This window comes from Stenella coeruleoalba, assembly GCF_951394435.1.
Source record: "Stenella coeruleoalba genome assembly, chromosome: 3".
Lineage (NCBI taxonomy): Eukaryota > Metazoa > Chordata > Mammalia > Artiodactyla > Delphinidae > Stenella > Stenella coeruleoalba.
This window is the reverse complement of record NC_137148.1, coordinates 151,595,295-151,617,962: the sequence shown is the minus strand read 5'-3', so window position 1 is coordinate 151,617,962 and position 22,668 is coordinate 151,595,295. Positions and strand designations below refer to the sequence as shown.

The 22,668-nt window shown below is 36.4% G+C and overlaps 1 protein-coding gene across 3 annotated transcripts in view; it reads right to left on the bottom strand.

Moving 5' to 3' along the window:
• The window catches only part of LOC307183201 (UDP-N-acetylglucosamine--peptide N-acetylglucosaminyltransferase 110 kDa subunit-like), a 38,902-nt gene that overhangs the window by 11,405 nt on the left and 4,829 nt on the right, over positions 1 to 22,668 (bottom strand). For 2 of the 3 annotated variants that reach the window (XR_013827408.1, XR_013827409.1), the window contains exon 1: positions 17,346 to 17,706. Coding sequence is in view for 1 of the 3 variants with exons in the window: in XM_079915370.1 (XP_079771496.1) it covers positions 17,346 to 17,453 (108 nt within the window). In the remaining 2 variants the exon portion in view is untranslated. Of the gene's footprint in view, positions 1 to 17,345; positions 17,707 to 22,668 lie in introns of those variants that run through there. The other variant, XM_079915370.1, reaches the window with a different exon arrangement.

Sequence of the window (22,668 nt, the reverse complement as noted above, 5' to 3'; positions counted from 1 at the left end):
GAAAGATAAGTCAAAGATTCAGTTCTCATCAATGCTTAGTCAAAACGGGAAATTTTCTTCTGTCAAGAATATACTCCAGGGGCTTCCCTGATGGCGCCGTGGTTAAGAAGCCACCTGCCAATGCAGGGGACAAGGGTTCGAGCCCTGGTCCGGGAAGATCCCACATTCCACGGAGCAACTAAGCCGGTGTGCCACAACTACGGAGCCTGCGCTCTAGAGCCCGTGAGCCACGACTACTGAGCCTGCGAGCCACAACTACTGAAGCCTGCGTGCCTAGCGCTCGTGCTCTGCAACGAGAAGCCACCGCAATGAGAAGCCTGTGTACCGCAACAAAGAGTAGCCCCCACTTCCTGCAAGTAGAGAAAGCCTGCGCACAGCAACGAAGACCCAACACAGCCAAAAATAAATAAATAAATAAATAAATAAAAGAATATACCCCATCAACAATGTGTGTAATGGAATGGTGTGAATGAGTATTTTATCAGAATTCCTGTAATGCACAAACCTATAGCAGTACTGAAATCAGTAATGCATTTATAATAGTAAATATTTATGAGGAAGTAATCCATAGAGGTTTTCTCAAAGTTAACAATGAAAATTAATGTGACATTATCAATAATAAATTGTGAAGCTGAAATAAACTTTTCTAAACTATTAATAACTAGAAGCAAATTCTAATCAACCATGTTACAAGAAATCTATGTCTATAAACTACAAAGTTTATTTCTTAAAATTTTATTTCGAAAATACATAAACTGTCGTATGAGGAGGCAGTTAAAGAATATATAGCTAAAAGAGTGGGGGAAAAGTTTTATAGAGACACATCTGGCAGTAGTTCATTTTTAAATGTCATTTTTCTAGATTTTGTGACACCTATAGTATTGATATTTGAAAGCATTTAAAAAACTGTAATTTGAAGATTTGCTACTTCCAGGTAGAATAAAATATTTGGAAGCAAAACAACGTTTCCACTGAGAAAAACAAAAAAAGCCAAATAAAATAGCCAGCATTCAATCAAAAAGTTCTAGACAAACCAAGAGATAGAATCATATGACTAAAATTCTAAGAACAGATAATACAAATATATTTATATAAGATATTGTGTATCTTTATCAGGAAAAATCTTTCTCAAGAAAAGACTTTAAAATCATCAGAATTAATACTATATTTTATTTGTATATTTATATATAGATATTTATATATTTATATAAAGAACTTAAAGATAAAGCCCTAGTTAAGGCAGTGACAATAGTAGCAGTGGGAGTGAAAAGAAATGGTTATATTCAAGCACATTTTGTCAGGAAAAGTCCAAGATCAAATGTCTGACTGCATACATGGGATGGATAGACGGAGTGGGAAAAATCAAAAGTTAACTATAGAGGTTCTAGTGAAGATGGGGTTGCCATCACCCAACCCAAGGGGTTGTGATCATCCCCAAGGTCTAGGAGACTCAAAGGGAAGGTCATGGTCAGAGGCAAAGTTAATTGGTGGGAAAATAAGACTTCCAGTCTCTCCATCTCCTTATACCAGTGTTTTTTTTTAACATCTTTATTGGAGTATAATTGCTTTACAATGGTGTGTTAGTTTCTGCTTTATAACAAAGTAAATCAGTTATACATATGTCCCCATATCTCTTCCCTCTTGCATCTCTCTCCCTCCCACCCTCCCTATCCCACCCCTCTAGGTGGTCACAAAGCACCGAGCGGATCGCCCTGTGCTATGCGGCTGCTTTCCACTAGCTATCTATTCCTTACACCAGTTTTGTTTTTCTGCTCATATATGTAGCAGCATTTCATTCAAGGGGAATGTCATTGATCTGACTGGTCAAATTAAACAACATAGTTCAAGGCATATTTACAGTGGTTAGTTCCTCCACAATTTAGAAAGTCACATTCACAATTTCCCTCTTCCTACGCCGCGGAACACATTGGCCATTCCTCCGAAGTTTCCACTCCACAGAGTGGACCAGAGATGACGTTAGCCCAGAACTGAGAGCTTGGCATGAAATGGTGTCAGCCCCACGTAGAGCTCTGGCATAAGTTATAACCCAACCCAGCTCTACAGAGAGCTCTGCATGGAATCCTGGGAGTAAACTCAGCCATTAATAATGGGATTCTGTTTTTCATTTGCTTTTCTTCCTTGCTTAACTTTCCCTGGCCACTCTGACAAACAAACTTTCAGGCATTCCTGGACCACTCACTAACTTTATTCCATTTAATCTCATCCAGATTCCCAAGAAAATTACTAACTATAAGGAGGGAAATTTGGAACATGGTGAGTTTTAGATGCCTGAAATATACAGGTCATTGAATCCAGTTAAGTAGCAAATTATCTGGATCTCAAATATGCCAGTAGAATAGCAGACTAAGCTCAATTTAATGTACTCTTACTGGAGACACATGTAAATTCTGGGTCAATTTTGAAAAAGTTAAAAGCACATAGCTGAGATTAAAAGAAAGAAAGGAACACCTGCATGTTTCAGAAAGTAACAGAGAAATTAAATCCAGAGAAAGAAGAGCGGACTGATGTCTGTGGGTTCCGTTCCTTAGTATAGGCCTTATGTAAATAGGGGCTGGAGCTAGGAATCTAACATTACCTTGAGGCCAGGAATTTAGACTCAGGATGGAACAATATTGAGAAGTTGGTACAGATATCCTACAGAAATTTCATGAGGAACTGCTTAGTCCATTAAGAGGGCCAAGGGAGGTGGTGAGGAAGACTGATATCTCTTGAAAACCTTCAGGTACGGAAAACATCAACACCTCTGAAAAGTAGGCCTGTCCTTCCCAGCGTTGTGATGGCCAGGTTGTCACTAACCTGTAAGGCCCTGTATGAATCAGAAACTGCAAGGAGAGTAATTCAAAGAAAAACAGATGCAGGATGGGCGTGGCAATAAATCCTAGGACCCTATCAGAAACAAAATTAAAACCACTCTAAAGCGAAATTTTAACAAACCAGAGCAGATAGTATCCTAACCAGAATAGAATAATAATTCTGAGGAAGTTACTTTAGTTATTTAAGTAATATTCAATGCATTTCCATGGCCAGGCCCTTTTGAAGAATTCTAAAACATATACAAACAATTCGTTTACATCTTATATAGTCCACCATCCAGAGCAAAATTCACTTAAGTACTGTACTGGTGGAAATCGGGCAGCACTATGGAGACAATAAAAAGGTGTTTACCATCAAAAAACGTCAAGGTAAGAAAGATAATGTCTAATTTTTAATTATCCTGTGGTTTATTGAAATCTTTTGGAAACCCAAAATGGAGAAAACCTAGCAGGCAATGAAGACTTAAATATTTAGAGATTTATCAACTCATCTATAAAAGCTTTATTAATCTCTTCTTTTAATACCATTCCTGAGAGGTATAAACGTGTCCAGAGATAGGGTTGAAGAAGCCTGAGAGAATTTCAATTGTTTACTATTCTTGGTCAGCTATTAAGACCGTTCAGGAGCATCTTGATTTTCATGGCATCATCCAACAAAAAGCAGGATATTTTACAGAAAGTCCTGGTCCACTTTTTGGCTTGCTTTTGTGTTTATGTTTTTGGTTTTCTCACATTGGGCGGTACATTAGGCTACCTATTGCATACTCCCTCATTCATGCATGCATTCATTGAAACAATATTTACTGAGTTGAGATATTTAATTAACACCCAATAAATGATGTTTAGATGAATGAATGCGCTTTTTATCAAAGTAAGTGTAAGTACTGAGAAAAATTACAGAATGTATGATCCCAGCCCCACAAAAGCGTATAATTGTGTTGAGAATATAACATATGCTGGTGAAATAACTAATATATCATATTGGACAGTTTCTAAGTTCAAAAATGAGTTTTTATAAATAATCAGAGCCTAAGGAGGACAAAGAAGGGACAGTTCATTATGGGTTGAATCTATCAATAAATGTACATTTCAGATGAGATTTGAGATTGACCTTAAAGAAAGAAGAGGACTTAGATATATGAACAGAGAACAAAAAAGGCATGGTGATAGCATGTGCATAGATAGTGTGGCCAATATTTATGTTCTTCGTAAAAGATAGTCAGAGATAACCCAAATGTAACTGTTCCCATGGGTCCATTCTCAGTATCCAAACAAAACGGCAAATCCTATCTCAGTAAAACTAATGAAAAACACAGTCTTTAAGAAAGACATTGTGAAGGAAAGGGGGAGAGAAAGGCTTGCGTCCCACACCACACAACAAAACTTATTTAATTATTTGTTTCATTTTCTCCCTCTGAAAATTTCCTCTCCCTCTCTCTGTATGTCTCTCTTCTCCCACATCTGGCCACACTCTACCAGCCACCTTTCCAGATCTTTCCAGAACTCTCCATCCTAGTTTCATTATGCCACAAGTTGAACATCTCACAGGTCTCCAGGATGCATCCTCATCACTTATTCCACAAAGACAAACAAAGGACACTTCTCAGGATCACGTTTCTTGGAAGGAAGAAGTCACGAGGAGTGATTATAAATAATATAAGGTGGAGAGCAGTGACTTAAAATACCATTTTTCCTCTTAGAATGTGAATACAGGGAACTTTGGGAAACTAGAAAATCTAGAAAGGATTCATTGATAATTATTTGTTTTCAATGAATAAAATAAAATGTAATAATACGGCTAAACTCTGACAGATTAACTTTTTCAAAAGTTGCTTTCACACACCTTCACTATTGGGATGTTTGATAAACACATCTTTCTTCTTTCTTTGCAGATACTGGCACCAAACTTTCAAACAATAAGAACCTTCCCATAAGTCCCTTGCCAGGCAAGATTAAGGTATAACAATCCAAACAGATTTTTGAAGAAGATAACTGGTTGAAAGCACAGGAAAAGAGCTGGGTTGCTCTTTTTCAACGGTCACATAATGAGTAATGTGGGAATTGGTTTACAAAGTCTCTCTCCATGAGGGGCTAAGGTTAAGATTAGAACCTCTGAGGCCAGAAGAGCAAAATAACTACAACAACACACATATTTTCAAGAGCCGCCCTTTGGATGTGAGGGATTGATTTTTCCCACTCTTTTTTCAGCAGCCCAACTGGTGTCTTTAGTAAATGACATAAGAGAATACAGTGTGGCCAAGAAGGCTTAGATTTCCTTAGCCCCAAGTCAGATATTCTCAAGTGACTGTCCACTCAAATTAAAAAGAGAGATTTACAAGAGGAAACTGGATACAACTGAGTGTACTTTTATTTCAGCCCTTTACCTGAATGTTTTGTTTTGTTTTCAGTTCTCCACTGAAGTTGCCTACATTAATATATTTTTAAGAACATTTCCTTAAGTTGAAGTATTCATTCAGTATATTCATTTACTATAATTGAGAAAAGCCAAATGACTTAGGCAAATTCATTTCTGTACTGCCACAGCAGTGTATTGTGAACTAAATGACACCTGGCAGTTCTTTACTCAGATACTAACTCAATTAGAAGGCAGAACAAGGATACCTACCCATTCAGGGAAGGAAAGGTCACTTAGCCTCTGTAGCTGTCTTAGGTCTCTTATCATCACAGTAACAAATTGAAGACTAAAAACCATACGATCATCTCAATAGATGCAGAAAAAGCTTTTGAAAAAATTCAATATCCATTCATGGTAAAAACTCTCCAGAAAGTGGGCACAGAGGGAACATACCTCAACATAATAAAGGCCATATATGACAAGCCCATAGCTAACATACTCAATGGTGAAAAGCTGAAAGCATTTCCCCTAAGATCAGGAACAAGACAAGGATGCCCACTCTCACCACTTTTATTGAACAGAGTTTTGGAAGTCCTAGCCACAGCAATCAGACAAGAAAAAGTAAATAAATAAAAGGACTCCAAAATGGAAAGGAAAAAGTAAAACTGTCACTGTTTGCAGATGGCATGATACATAGAAAATCTGAAAGACACCATCAAAAACCTATTCGAGCTCAAACATGAACTTGGTAAATTTGCAGGATACAATAGATTTCTATATATAAATTTTGTATTTCTATACACTCACAGTGAACTATCAGAAAGAGAAATTAAGGAAACAATCCCATTTACAATCGCATAAAAAAGAATAAAATACATAAGAATAAACCTGCCTAAGGAGGTAAAAGCCCTGTACCCAGGAAACTATATGACACTCATAAAAGAAATGAAAGATGACACAAACAGCTGGAAAGATATACCATGGTCACGGATTGGAAGAATTAATATTGTTAAAATGACCATCATACCCAAGGACATCTACGCATTCAATGCAGTCTGTATCAACATATCAAGGGCATTTTCCACAGACCTAGAACAAATAATTTTAAAGTTTGTATGGAAACACAAAAGATCCTGAATAGCTAAAACAGTCTTGAGAAAGAAGAACACAACTGGAGGAATCATGCTCCCTGGCTTCAGACTGTGCTACAAACCTACAGTAATCAAAACAGTATGGTACCGGCACAAAAACATCCATCACTGGAACAGAATAGAGAGCCCAGAAAGAAACCCATGCACTTATGGTCAATCAATCTATGACAAAGGAGGCAAGAATATGCAATGGAGAAAAGTCTGGACTTCCTTAGGGATGGTTTCATCAATTAATTTGTTTTCCTAAATGGACCATACTTTTCCATGTCTTTGTATACCTTGTGAGTTTCTTGGTTGAACATTTGGCTTTCAAATATTGTAATGTGGTGTCTATGGAAATCAGATTCTCCCACTTTCCCAGGGTCTTCTGGGCTTTTGATTGTTGAAGGCTGTAGTAGTCTGTTTGTTTAGGAACCTTTCCAAACTAGTTTTGCAATGACTGTACTCCTTATCGTATGTAGGCACTGAAGTCTCTGTTCCTTTAGTTCATGTTTAGCTAATGTTTTGACAGAGATGTCCTTGAATTCCTGCACCTAAGACAAACAAAAACAAATATACACAAGCACATCCACATGCACACTCAAAACCACACACCTCTCCCCATTGTGCAGATTGCTGGATCACTCCTTCAACATTTAGCTGACCTGCACTGAGTTCAGGGCTCAGCCCATGGTAAAAGCTTAGACTCCTCTGGTGTTTTCAGAACATGCATCTTATCTTGAGTATGCATGTGGCTTTCTTAATTTCTCTGGACACATGTGTACTTTTTGTATGTTCTAAGTTCCCAAAGAATCTCCGCCAACTTTTGCTCCTGCATCTTATGTGGTCTATTGTATTTCAATGCACAGTCTTCTGCCCCAGCCATCTGTGCTTTGTTAGTTCACCTTGCACTTTTCTTGAGCAATGACCACTGCTTTTCCAGACTGTGTTCCAGGTTAGCTAAGACAGAGATAAGCATCTTGTGTCAGTCCTTCAGGTAGCTCCCAGACAGGTTAGAACAGATACACATAATAATCCGAGAGTATGGTCTCTTCTGCTCCCTCCTGAAGCAGGATTGAGGGTCCCATACTAGGAATGGTCTGCTCTACTTTATGACTATCACTGCATTAAGACCCCAGCACTTTAAGACCATCACTACACTAACAGTAGATGGGGCAAGGGCAAGTAAAAATGCCACAAAGCTTTCCTGCCATTTTCAAATTGCCTCTTCCCGGGTTCAGTATGTGTTTGGTTGCTGTAAATCTTTGCCTGATTTCAGGACTAAGAGAAACTCAAGGAACGCCACAACAAGAAACAGTATAATCAAACTCTCAGATGCGGAAAGACAGAGAAAGAATCTTTACTCCCAAAGGAGAAAGAAAAAACAAATTTGTTACAAAGCAGTGATCCTCAAAAAGATTCATAGCTAATTTCCTATCTGAAACCACGGAAGAAGCCAGACATATTTAAAGTGCTGAAAGAAAAAAAGTGTCCACCAAGAATTCTATATTTGGCCAAACTGGTTTCAAAACTTAGGGAGAAATTAACACATTCCCAGATGAACAAAGGCTGAGGGCGTTTGTTTTACAACTTCCTAACACTGCCCTATGACAAATGCTAAATTGAACCTTCAGGTTGAAATGAAAGGACACTAGACAGCAACTCGAAGCTGTATAAAGAAATAGAAATCTCCAGTAAAGATAAACACATGGGCAGATACTAAAGCCAGTATTGTGCTACTGGCTTGTAACTCTACTTTTTATTTCTTACATGATTGAAAAAACAAATGCATAAAATAACCATAAATCCATGTTATTGGGCTCACAAAATATAAAGGTGTAATTTGTGACAACAATAATGTAAGGAGGAGGAATGGAACTGTAGAGGAACAGAGTTTCTGTGTGCTATTGAAGTTGGTTTCAATTCAAATGATATTGGTTGAACTTTAGAAGGGTGAATGTAATCTTCTTGATAACCACAAAGAAAATAGCAGTAGACTATATGCAAAAAGAAATGAAAAAGGAATCAAGAGTTCACTAAAAGAAAATCGGCTAAGCACAGAAGAAGTCAGTAATGGAGTAAATGAAGGGCAAAAAATGCATAAGACATACAGAAAACAACCAGGAAACAGACAGAATTAAGTTCTTCCTCATCAGTAATTTTTGAAAAAGTGGATTAAGCTCTCCAATAAAAAGATAAATATTGGCAGAATGGACTTTAAAAACATCCATAATCCAAGTATATGCTGTCCGCACAAAACTCACTTGATTTCAAGAGACACAAGTTGGTTGAAAGTTAAAGCACAGAATAAAATATCCCATGCAAATAGTAACAAAAAGAAAGAAAGAGAGAGAGAGAAAAAGGAAGGAAGGAAGGAAGGAAGGAAGGAAGGAAGGAAGGTAGATCTGGGATGGCTATGTTAATATCACACAAAATAAACTTTAAATCAAAAACTATCACAAGAGGAAAAGGAGGCCACTATATGTTGATAACAAGTTCAATCTATCAAGAAGATATAACAACTATAAACATATATGTACCAAACATCCCCCAAATATGTGACGCAGACATTGACAGAATTGAAGGAAGAAATAGATAGTTCTACAATTATAGTTGGAGATCAATACCTTGCTTTCAATAATGGATAACACATCTAGACAGAAGATCGGTAGAGAGGTAGGGGGACTGAATAACACATTTAACCAACTAAACCTAACAGCCATATATAGATCACTCCACTCAACAACAGCAGAATACACATTTTTCTCAAGTACACATGGAACATTCTCCAGGAAAGACCATATGTTACGCCACAATACAAGTACCAATACATTTTTAAGAAACTGAAATCATACAAAGTATCTTCTTTAGCCACAGTGAAATGAAGGTAGAAATCAATAACAGAACCATTGGTAGCCATTTCCCATCATGCCTGCCACACATGATATAAAGCAATGAAGGGAAAAACATACTTGACCATTTAGAAAAGTGGGAAAGAGGACATACCATTGACACAGAGTGTGTGCTGTTTCCCGTTGTCAGGGATAGAAATAAATTAGCATCATTTATTCATTAGTGTGTTAATTTCTTGGTCAATCATTGCGCAGCCAGTGTTTCTGCCGGATGGGAAGATTTCCTATACTCAGTGTTGAGTGGAGACAACCTTGAAAGGGACATTTAAAAGGATTATACTGTGATGGGCCTAGCAGTACCCTTCATCCTATGCCAGTATTTAGGCTGGGGTATTTCCATGCAGTGTGTACAATCGTAGGCCCCAGGTCACCAGAATTTAGTTGGATTCGTTTTGTTAACACATTCCCTCAGTACTTTGTCTTTTATTTCACTGTTGCATTTACTTCATTCTTTATTATCACTGCGAAACAACTGTTTCCTGTTCAGATGCCAAAAAGTGGGTATCAATACCTCCTGAGTTTTACACATCACAGATCTGTTTTACATATCAGAGACAGAGACAGCAACTATTTCCAATGACTTTGAGACATGCTTTGAACATGTGATTAACATGTGGAGTGTTGAAATGTGTGTCGAGCTCATTATACTTGCTCTAAAAGGTTTCAAACTGCAAAGATTTAAAAATCTTTATCTTTGAATAGTTTTCCTGTGATGTCCCTTTGTGTCAGACTGTTAATGTGCAGTCTGGCACCTTCAAATAATGTGGCTTTGTAACCAATTATTTACATGTTTTATCCACAGAGAATCTTTTTGTTTTCAATAAATTTATTTATTTTTGGCTGTGTTGGGTCTTTGTTGCTGCACATGGGCTTTCTCTAGTTGGGGCGAGTGGGGGCTACTCTACATTGTGGTGTGCGGGCTCCTCATTGCTGTGGCTTCTCTCGTTGCGGAGCACGGGCTCTAGGCGCTGGGGTTTCAGTAGTTGTGGCACGCGGGCTTCAGTAGTTGTGGCTCATTGGCCCTAGAGCACAAGCTCAGTAGTTCTGGCGCACGGGCTTAGTTGCTCCGCGGCATGTGGGATCTTCCCAGACCAGGGCCCGAACCCATGTCCCTGCACTGGCAGGAGGATTCCCAACCACTGTTCCACCAGGGAAGTCCCCACACAGAGAATCTTAAGGTCAAAATATACAACTCGATTAACTACACTTCCTCCTGTTCACATTTCCCTCATCTTTTCTTCATCTTCTGTCTATGTTTCCTTGGCCCTGTTTATATTAAGTGCTTTTGCCATTATATTTGATTGTCTGTATTCCGGTGAGTTACCACAATGCTTTATGAGACATGGTAGGATATAAATGCATTTAAGTTTTTTATATATATATATATATATATATAATATATTTTTATATATATATATTATATATATATATATATGTAGTTTGCTTGAGTGCAGTGTTTTTTGTTTTCTGTACTGAATTCATTAGCATGGGTCTGTATAAAATTTAGCATAGGTCAATATGTAATTTGTAAACTAATAAGGTCTTAAAAGTGAGGAATTAAGTCTTTTAAATTTAATTATTTATTGTAAAGAGCAGAATAGCATACATAAACAGGTGCCTAAGGAAAATTTGTATTCTAATATGGAACTCTCATAAACACCTATTTTTTTTTTCTTTTAATGGTATGATAGTAGGCCATTTGATTATTTCTATTTTTATGGCTTTAACTTTAGAACAATGAAATATTTGTAAATTTTAAAAAGTATTTTTCTTTATTTGATGCGGCTAGGATACTGGAGAAATGAAAGGTCAAACACCTATTGAGGAATCCATACTTGTCTATATATTGTGTACTTTTATTTCAATAACTGATTTAAAATTCCTAAAAGGATGCTATAATAAGTTATTACGCCATTTTACAGACTGAATTAAGTGAATTTCAGGGAGGTATGAAACTTGCCTAAGGCTATCCAGCTGCCAAGCGGTAGGAGTGAGAATTAAATCCGGGTATACCTATCGCCAAAGTTTCTGCTCATCTCTTTACATCATCCACTTTTAATAGCCAATGCTTTCCTGCTTACAAATATGACTGAGGTTTCCAGACAGTCAACATTCCTTTGTAATCAGATAGAAAAATTACTGTTGATTCTCTAAAGACATATTCCTTTTCCATTAAGTGACTTTAGTTGTTCAAATGATACTTCCAGACAGTAGTAATCATACAGTTGGGGACTAAGAACAGAACTCAGGGATGTGTCTAGCAGTCAGTAAAGACCAACTGGGCTCACTGATGATATTTACGGTCATTTCCTCTAGACTAACATAATCTTATTAATAAGACCCTAATAATTCACAGTAGTGCCCTTGCCTGATTGTTTGTTCTTCTCCCTCTATCACTCTCTCTTTCCCCATATTATTATTATTTTTGGCAATTTTTGGTGAATTAAATTCAGGGATTAGTATTCAGGAGTACTAGTCACAAGAGCAGAGAATCTTAGCTCACACCAAAGGAAGAAAATAGAGAAAAAGTATAAATTATATGAATACACACACATACACACATGCGCCAACTATATGCTGCACTTCTCCAAAATCTATTCAGTATCTGCACATTTACCGTATAGTAGCAGTAAGACCAGAAATGAGCATAACGCTCTGTTTACAAGGCACAGAAAACAGACCCAAATATGGAAATTACTAGCAATGAGAATGGGGAAGAAAGACTACAACAAGGAATGTAGATGATATTTTTGTTTCCTAGCTATGATGCCAAATATTGAACTTTCAACTTGAGACAAGGAGGCCATAAAAAGTTGTATTAGTTTCCTAGAGCTGCCATGACAAAGTACCAGAGACTGAGGAGGTTAAACAACAGAAATTTACTCACTCACAGGTCTAGAGGCTAGAAATCTGACATAAGGTGTCAGCAGGATTGATTTCTTCTCAAGTATCTCTTCTTGGTTTGTAGATGCCATGTTTTCCTTCTGTCTTCACATGGTCTTCTCTCTGTGCATGTCTGTGTCCTAATATTTTCTTTTTATAAGGACACCAGTCATATTGGATTAAAGCCCACCCATTTGACCTCAGTTACCTATTTAAGGGCCTTATCTCCAAATACAGTCATATTACGAGGTATTGGGGGTTAAGACTTCCACGTATTAACTTGAGCAGGGCACAATTCAGCTGATAATAGAAGATAAGAGTAATTTAAGCAAGTAAGTAACTATTGTTTACAGTGAGTTGCTTAAGGATATGAATTTACTCAAGAAGAAATTACATAACACTGTACGTTATACAAAGATATTAAATTAATCATCATAACATCCTGTGAGATGGGCATTAAATTAGACTAAGCAAGATGAAGCAACTTATCCAGAATTGTATAGTTGGTACTTTCCAGAATTTAAACCAGGTATTTTCCCAGTTCCATTCTACGTTATATATTCATTTCATTATTTGAAATGAATTTTGAGTCTTCATTTTGCTTAGTTTCTGAAGTTATATGGGGATAGAATGGAGTTGGATATTTTCAGTGACATTCACACATGGGGAAGGAAATTGAGTGCAGAAGCTTCAGCAATGTTTCCATGGAGAACACTAACAACAGAACCAGAAACACCGTTATCCTTTTGGTTCAGTGATCTTTCCTGAAGCACTACAAGAATCAATTTTAAGAAGCCCAGTGTTTTCCAAACTTTCACCAATGGGCTCTGTAGGGTCCTCTAACAGTATCTAAGAGACTAACTAGTTTCTCATCCCAAGCCACTTAAGACAAGGAGTTCTGATTGTTCTCTGTGAGGAAATCAAGTGACAATCATAGCTGGTGATTTAGGATAGTTTCTTCAGGGCCCAGGCAAAACCTAATACACAGTAATAATCATTGTTAACTGCATCTTTGACAAGGATTAATCAGGTATCAAAGAGGTCTATAAATTGGGAGAAGTTATGATCAAAGAGAAACATAGACCACAGATATTTAATTAATTCTCAATTTTTTATGAGTTTAACTTTGGTTAACCTAATTTTCCTTCTTCTAGACAATTTCCAATTCGCCTCCACAAAGAGACCAGAATAATCACCTTCCAATACACGATTTATTGTGTTGCTTTAATTTAAAGCATACAGTGACTTCTACATTCACTCCACCAAGTTTTGCCAGGAGAGAAAAGGAGACGTGATATTTTGTCTTGAATTAGATATGCCACCATACTTGACTTAGCTCATCCTACTGGAAGCACTTTGAGGGCAGATTCTACAGTCTTGTCTTACATCCTCTACGGAATCAAGCCAAGGGAATCACACACAGTTACAGCTGGAAAAACATTTGTTCTGGGTTAATACTTTTAGCCTTTACCACCAAGACTTTATCACCAAGACCTATCTTTACAGTCTCGAAACAGGAGACCTTCTTGCCTTCCCTTTTCACATTGACTAGGAAGGTAAAGGGAAGAACTGAGAAGTACCCAAAGTCAGCTAGCAGCCAGCACAGATAAATCATCGGTGGAGATAGTGCTTCTTTCAAAAGATATAAACATAAGAGGAAGTCCTAGTGTTTGAAACAACTGTGCATAATAAAATTCCATGAAAACCTAGAAATCCAGATGCAGATCAGTAACATATTGGTTAAATAAGCTGTTATGTTCATGCAGTGGACAAGTGTACATACATTAAGAAGAACGAGATGCTCTTTTCTATGAGATTCTCTTTTCACTGAACTCATCAGTGCTGCAAACACAATGTTACATAATACTTTTTCTTTAACATTACATCAGGCATCCTCATCTTGTCCTGCATTTATTGCCAGTGTTACTAAAGTCTATCACTTACCTCTTTCTCTTTTAGACATATAATTTCTTCTTATTTTGGAAGCATTCATCAATCCCTATTTTACTCTTTCTTTTAAATTACAAATGAATATTGAATTTTACAAAATATCTTTTGGGGGATATTTCAAGTGATTGTATACTTTTGCTCTCCTTTGACCTTGTTATATGGTAAATTATATTTTGTTATTTTACATTACGCTATTTATTATATATTGTATTGTTTATTAATGACACTTATTATATTATAATTACATTATTTTTAAGGTAGCATTTTGTTTTAGATAGACAAAACAACCAGTGGAATAGGAAGCATCTTAAAATTAGATGCAAGAGCATAAGGGAATTGAGATTAAAATAAAATTCACGTTTTGGATCAGCAGCAAAAATTATTCAACAAAAGTGGGAAAATATGGCTATCATAGAATTACTAAATTCTAGATACAGCAACCAGTTAAAAGTTAAAAAATAATGAAAGTGTAAAAGTATCAGAAACCTGGGAGACTTGAAATAAATTATTCATGGGGAATACCTTTCTAAGATACAAAGAAAAAAAGGATACATTTAATTATATAAGAATTAAAATTTTCCTCATGGCAAAATGCACTACAAAGGTCAGAAAACAAGCAAAAGAAATTGGGAAATATATTTAGAAATGGATATGCCTTCTTTACAACTTTTGAGAGAAGCACATGTTTCTTTTTCCTTTAACCTGTTATGTGGGTATTAATCTATAATGTAAGTGCATGGTTCCTTTCCTTTCATCTGTAATGTGAGTGTCAACATGGGGCACTGTTTCCAAGCACAGACTTTGGATGTTCCTGTACTGGTCCCGTCACTGACCATCCACAAAAACTTACAAATGTTGCTTTACTTTCCTGGGGGTTAGAGTCTTAGCTAAGAAATGGAAGCAAAATAGACCTTTCCCCCAGGGATGATATAGAAGGTTTAAAGGAGTAAATATGTAAGTGACTTAGCACAGTGCCTAGTACAAGAGAGATCAATATAAGTACTTACCAATTTGTTAAAGAGACACATGAAAGAAATAAAATGTGGTGATTTCAATCTATTGATATATATTCTTGACATTAAACTACATTGGATGACCTAACTTGCTCGTGCTTTTTCTTACTCTAGTGAACTTGGGTAGCTAATATCATAGTTTAAAAGTTTTCCTTTTATATTTACAAGTAAATTTGACCTGTAAATTTCTTTTTCCTTACAGTCCTAATCTATTTTCAGTATTAGGATTATATAGACTTCATAAGATGAATAAAGGAGCATTCTTCCTTTGCTACTCCCTAGAAGTTTTTCTTTGTTAATATTGATGTTATCTGTTTAACAGAAGTTGGATAGAATTCACCTCCCAAATGATCTGGCCGGGTCTGGTATTTTCTTGGTGAAAGCTTGTAAACTATTGACTTAATTCCTTTACTGGTGTAAGAACTCCAGCTACAAATTTCCGCTTGTGTCAGTTTTGGTAAACTTTAGGAGCTAGGAAATTGTCCACTTTACAGAAATGTTCAAATTTACTGGCATTTCATATATTCTCTGTTTGTACTCTCTGCTATAACATTGTCCTGATTCTTTCCGTATATTGTTTACTTACGTTTTTGTTTTGCTTAATCAAAGTTTGTTTTTTTAAAGCTTTTCAAAGAATATTCTTTTGACTTACTAAATCACCTCAATTTTACACTTTTTTCTGTTTTATTAAGTTCTGCTCATATCTTTATTGTCTCTTTTTCTATGTTCTCAGGGTTTATTGTTTTACTCTTCTGATGTCAATTAAAACACTTGGTTATTAATTTTAATAAATCTTTTGACTTATAAATAGTTGAACTTTTTGAAGGTTCCAGCTTAGTTGTACGTATCTAAGGGTCAGCTCCTCCTCATAGTTGCTGGCCTAAGGCTTAGTTCACCCTATAGCAATGTATATATTGACATTTTTTCCCCCTCGACTTTCTGTGTTTTGCTACTTCTCACTTCTCTTTGCAGAGAAGCCCTTTGAAATACCCTTAACTTATTTTACAGCCAATAAGTCTTTAAAATACTGTGTATTTTTTAAGATAAATCAACTTATATAATTAGGCAGGAAATCTGATCTGCCATATTTTTAAAAACAGCATAATTTCATTCTTCTCCACGATTAATCTGCTGTATTACACGACCTTCGAGTTTTTAGCTTTATCAATGACATGTACTTTAAAAATGTTTGAAAGATCCTACCCAGTCTTTTAAAACATCCTTGCTCCTTGTTTCAGTTCTAGTTTTATGTATATTTTCTGCCTGGCACCTGATTATTCCAACATCTGATGGATGGCCTTGCGAATCTAATTCTGCTATTGATTGTTTTTGCTGATTCTCTCCACTTGTAGCTGATTTCTTCATTATTGTGTAAATTTAGATCATGAGCTCACGTTTAGCTAAACTTTATCTGTGGGAACGCTATAGGCCTGTGTTGAAGGTCTACCTCTCCAGAAAGGGTTTAGTTTTGTGTTTGGAATACCACCGATTTGGGAGCATTTTAAGTTAATTTCTTAGCTTCTGTTTGCAAGACCGCAAATAAATTTGCAACCCAAACACTGTGAACACAGATCTGCGGTTCAGAATTCTCAAGATTTCCTACCTGTTTCCTACCCAGAGCAGAGGCCAAGAGAATTTGGTCTTAGTCTCCCTTTGCCAGCAGATATGTTTTTCTCCTGGCACACCCTTTCATTAAACGTGAAGCCAGGGATAGATAGGTTTAGTTCTAACTTCCCATCTAGTAGGGATGGAGTCTTACCTCCTGCCTCCCATGTGGTCATGGCCATTTAAAAACAAGTCTCTATACCAGGTGTGTCATTCAACTACGGCCTGTATTCCAAATCCAGACAGCTGCCTATTTTTTATGGCCTATGAGCTATGAATAATTTTCACGTTTTAACTGGTAACATTTTAAATGGTTACCTAAGTACCTAAATAATATCCTCAATTTTGCCTCTTTGGTCTACAAAGCCTAAAATATTTGCCATTTGGCTCCATAAAAACAGGATTTCCAGCTTCTGTTCTAAGCTATCAAGATCTTCAATCCACTCTTAATATAGTTATAACTCTCACACATGTACCACCCTTCCTTCATGGGTCCTGGACATTTCGACTGCACACTTCCAAAATCAACCACGCACTTAAAAATAAGTTGTGTACATTTAACCTAGCATACCTAACGCTTTTCTTTTAGGAGAGTTTTTCAAGTAATCTTGCCCACCGTATTCTTCAGAACTTCATTAATAATGGCAAAAAACTGGGCTTACCTGGTGGCGCAGTGGTTGAGAGTCCGCCTGCCGATGCAGGGGACACGGGTTCGTGCCCCGGTCCGGGAAGGTCCCACATGCCGTGGAGTGGCTGGGCCCGTGAGCCATGGCCGCTGAGCCTGTGCGTCCGGAGCCTGTGCTCCGCAACGGGAGAGGCCACAACAGTGAGAGGCCTCCGTACCAAAACAAACAAACAAACAAAAAACAAAAAAAGGCAAAAAATTAAAACAACTTAACATTCAACAAAAATGGGAAATGTTCATAACAATTATAGAAGCACATACAGTAGAAAACTATAAACTGTTATTGAAAGAGTGAGACATAACTTTTTATTCTTAGAGAACTATGTTTATTTAGGTCCCTTTTGTTTAAATAAGTGTATTTCTGTGTATGTATGTATACAGTCATGTATTTATATACACATACATTATTTGTATGATATATTTATATAAACATATGAAATACATACCTATACACATACCTTTGATTTATATTTGTATACATACACAGGAATATCATTATACATTATATATTTATATACATTGAACTGAAAACTGGTAGTATACATATATATCGTGTATAAATGTGTGTCTACGTGCATGTGTAGAAAAGCAGGTTGAGAGATATGGAAGCATGAGTTAGACAGGATTCAAGATTTTAAAAGTAGTTATGTGTAGGTAGTGAGGTTAAGGCCCATTTGATTGAAAATATTGCATATTTTTACATCAATTGTTATGATGACCAGATTCCTATGTAAATAAAATTATAAATAGCTATACATACTCGTATGTGTAATGTATAACTAAAAGATATATAGTTTTATATATGTATTATATTTATACGATATAATACAATTATACTAATACATTATATATTGTGTCATATAGAATATATTAACTATAGTGTATTATATCAGATAATAATAATTATATATTTCTATATTATGATATAATTGTTTTATAATCAATATTACAGGATATATCATATTAATATTATGAACATATTAACCATAGAAATATATTTCATTACTCATATATTTTGTATATAATATATGCTAGGCAAAAATATATATTAATATAATACATAATTGTTATACACTAATATAAATATTAGTATATTACATTTATACATCAATATAATATTTAATATTGGTACATTTATATTATTTTTAATATATACATAGCTAATGCTCTTTAAAGCCATCTGCTACAAGTAGAATAAGACCAGGAGTATGGCCAAAGCAAATTGTAAAAATATTAGATTACTTATATTCATTTATATGTCATTTTCCTGGAATCTGCCTCTGGCTATTAGAGAGGACACACAGCAAAATCAACAAAAAGTGCCCAGGACATAGGGTCCTTTCTTCATTGGAACCTCAAAGGAAACACAGTGCTATTTAGTCCCCCTTCAAAGAGCCAAGAGCAAACCTTGAAGCACCCAGTAAAAGCCAATTCAAACAAAAACGCTTTTCCACTTAAACTGGAAAACGTTAAGTTCCCAAGAGACCCCCTACATCAACCACTGAAGCTCATTTGGCAGTAAAAACAATAACGTTCACCGAACAACAAGAAACGCAAAACAATAGGTGTTTTACCAAAAACACAAAAAAGCAGCTAATTGGTGTCTTTCCTGTTTGAGAGAAGGGGGTGGGAAGTGGGCAGAAGACCTGATAGGAAAGATAAAAAGAAAAGGAAAAGGAAAATAACAGTTTCCAGTTTGACACTCAAGCTGTCTTCTGCATCCATTTCGTCAAGACCACCAAGTCAATGTGGAGGCTTTTTCCTCCTTCCCTTTTCTTTTCATGAGACGGATCACAACCAGCACTGCAGATTCCATCCAATTAAGGAATGCTGTTGCCTACATGTGTGAATGAGCTGTGAGTAAAGTACTGAAGTAGAGGACACCTAAAGTGAAACGATTTCATGAATGTCCACGTGGCTGAGCAGCAAGTTAACCTTTCATAGACGTGCTAAAGAAGAAGACTTGGGTTTTATTTTATTTACTTTTCCCTGGACTGTGTTGAATGACTATCATCGACAAGTTCAGGCTACTTTTTGCTGAGGATTAATGCACTGGGAGAGCTGAGAGAACACTGAACGGTAGAGCTGTCTTTTTCTTGACCAGTTCACCTTAGTTTCCCAAACTCCAAGTCTTTCCCTAATTCTTTCTCCTTTTTATTGTAGTAAAATGAACATAACACAAAATCCACCATTTTGATCATTTTACAATTCACTGTACCATTCAGTGGAATTTACTACTGTCACAATGTTGTGCAACTACCACCACTGTCCAACTACAAAACATTTTCATCACCCCAAGAGGAAACATACACCCATTTTGAGGAGTCATTCCCTATTTCCCTCTCTTCCAAACCCCTGGAAACCACTAATGTATAATATTTTCCGTGTGTGTGGATTTGCCGCTGCTGGACATTTCATATAAATGGAACCATACAATATAGAGCCTTTCGTGCCTGACTTCTTTCACTTAGTTGCATCCATGATGTAGCATGTATCAGTAATCCATTCACTTTTATGGCTGAACTCCCTGATCCTGTTTTCTTCATACTGTTTGAATACAAAATTTAAAATAAGTTGAGAGTGAAGCTCTGTTTTAAGGGCACATCTACGAGGCCAATTCTTTTAAAAAAGGTGAAAAGGGAGATATTGTTGTGAAGTGATAATCGTTGAGAAGCCTCAGCCAATTTGATAATGAAAAGTTTGGGAAATGTTGCAAAAAATTATCTGCTTTATATTAAAAGCCTTTTAAGCAAGGATTCAGGAGATTGTCTTTTTCTTGCAGGTAACTTAAATGAATCAGAAGGAAATAACTGCGCTTTAAAACAGATTTTGAAAGGATTCTATTTATTCTTAATAGACGAATGGGAGTACAGGTAGTTCACATCCAATATGGACTCCCTGTCCAAACACTGTTTATCATTTTAGCCACCACTATCGAATTATATTTCTTGAGAGTAAGGCAGCTCAATTCCTGCATATTACTTTTTTTTCCTGCATATTACTTTTTAAAATTCATCTATCAAATCCATTAATATAGTATAAACAAGAAATGTTCATGTTTCAGTGCAGTTCAAATATCAGGTATAAAGAACCACCAGCAAGAAAAAGAATCCTGTATCTCTTGCCAGAATGTGGTCAGCTCTGGGGTGCTTTGCTAGCTGAAACACACTTTCATTGGTAAGAGGATAGAGGCTGTTTAAGAGGGATGAGAGCCAAAGAATGTTAACTACGTGTATGTGTTAAGAACAGTGCTAGGTTATCTCATATTCTGTATCAGCCAAGGCTCACCATTTTACATATGTGAAAAGCGAAGTTAAAAGTGTTTTAGTAGGGCTTCCCTGGTGGTGCAGCGGTTAAGAATCTGCCTGCCAGTGCAGGGGACGCGGGTTTGAGCCCTGGTCCGGGAAGCTCCCACATGCCACGGAGCAACTAAGAGCATGCGCCACAACTACTGAGCCTGCACTCTAGAGCCCGTGAACCACAACTACTGAAGCCCACACACCTAGACCCCGTGCTCAGCAACAAAGAGAAGCCACCACAATGAGAAGCCCGCGCACCGTAACAAAGAGTAGCCCCCGCTCACCGCCAACTAGAGAAAGCCCGCGCATGGCAAGGAAGAGCCAACGCAGCCAAAAATAAATAAATAAATCTATTTTTTTGTAAAAAAGTGTTTTAGTAACTTACTAAAAGGCACGCAATCAGTAAATCTGAGCAAGAATTCAATCCCAAATCTGTCACACTGAAGTTTAAGCTAATACATGAGATTAATAAAAACAGCACTAAATTAAAAGTTCAGAGATATTTTTAATTTCATACTCTTTCACTAACGCTCTTTGGAGATAAATCATTTCTTTTATATGGGCCTTAGTTTTCACAACTATCATAGTTGGAAGCTTGACTAGATGATCTGTATGTAGTCTTCCAATTCTAAAATGTTCCACTCATTTGGATTCCTACAATAATTGCCCTTGCAATACATGCATGCTGCCACCAAGTAGCCGTACAGACTATTAGTTCCTTTTATATCCCTAGTGGGGAGTGCATTTTGACATCAGACTTACCGGTCAACAGTACAACCTGTTACTATAACTATAAAATAACAAAATAATCTGGTATTATTTCCTGTAAAGCAGAAGCTTTACATTGTCTGTGAATCATATCAGAATCACCTGTAGGTTTGTTTGGTTGTGTTTTAACATCTTTATTGGAGTATAATTGCTTTACAATGGTGTGTTAGTTTCTGCTTTATAACACCTGTAGGTTTTTAAACATAGAGGAAATCCATAACCCATTGAATGAGAATCTTCAGAGACAGGACATGGGCATCTGGATTTTTGGGCTCCCATCATCCGTATATTTTATTTTATTTTATTTTTTTGCCTATGTACAGTATTTGTCACATCCTCTTGAATCTTTAAATGTTTCTTTTTGTTTTAAAATTTTAGAATATTCCATAATCTTCACCTACTTTTCATAAGGTGTTATCTGTTATGTTTATTCGATCTTGTGCTTCTCCTGGTTAAGTCTTCTTTTTTTCCTTTTTTTTGGTGGGGGGGGCCCTGCCTCATGGCTTGCAGGATCTTAGTTCCCTTACCGGGAATTGGACCCCAGGGCCCCAGCAGTGAAAGCGCCAAGTTCTAACCACTGGACCACCAGGGAAGTCCCAAGACTTCTGTTTTAAATGACTTTTTTTCCCACTCTAATTCATTCCTGGGATCAGTTTCATGTTTGAACGTTAAACCAACCTTGCATTACTAGAATAAAGCTACTTTGATTGTGATATATGATTGTTGTACATACCATGGATACAGTTTGTGCTTCTGTTTACACATTTTGCATGCATGTTCAAAAGAGAAACTGGCCTGTGATTCTATTCTTGTAATATTCTTTTTAGTTTTGACCTGAAGCTTATGTTGGCCTTATAAATATTTTGAGCAATATATACTTTTCTGTTTCCTGGAAGATTTTTATGTAAGATTACCAATATTTCTTCCCTAAATATTTGGAAGAATTTACTTGGAAAGCCATTTATCCCTGGAAATCATTTTCTGTAAAGGTACTTAATTATACAAACAACTTTTGCAGTAGATATAGGTTTTTGAGATATTTTTCTTTCTTGGGTTAGTCTTGTTAGCTTGCATTTTTAAAGAATTTGTCATTTTTGATGAATTTTCACATTTATAAATTATCATAATTTTAACAGCTTTATTGGGATGTAATTTACATACCATAATTTCAACACTTTAATGTATACAATTCAGTGGTTCTCAGTGTAACCACTAAAAGACTTGTGTAAGCAT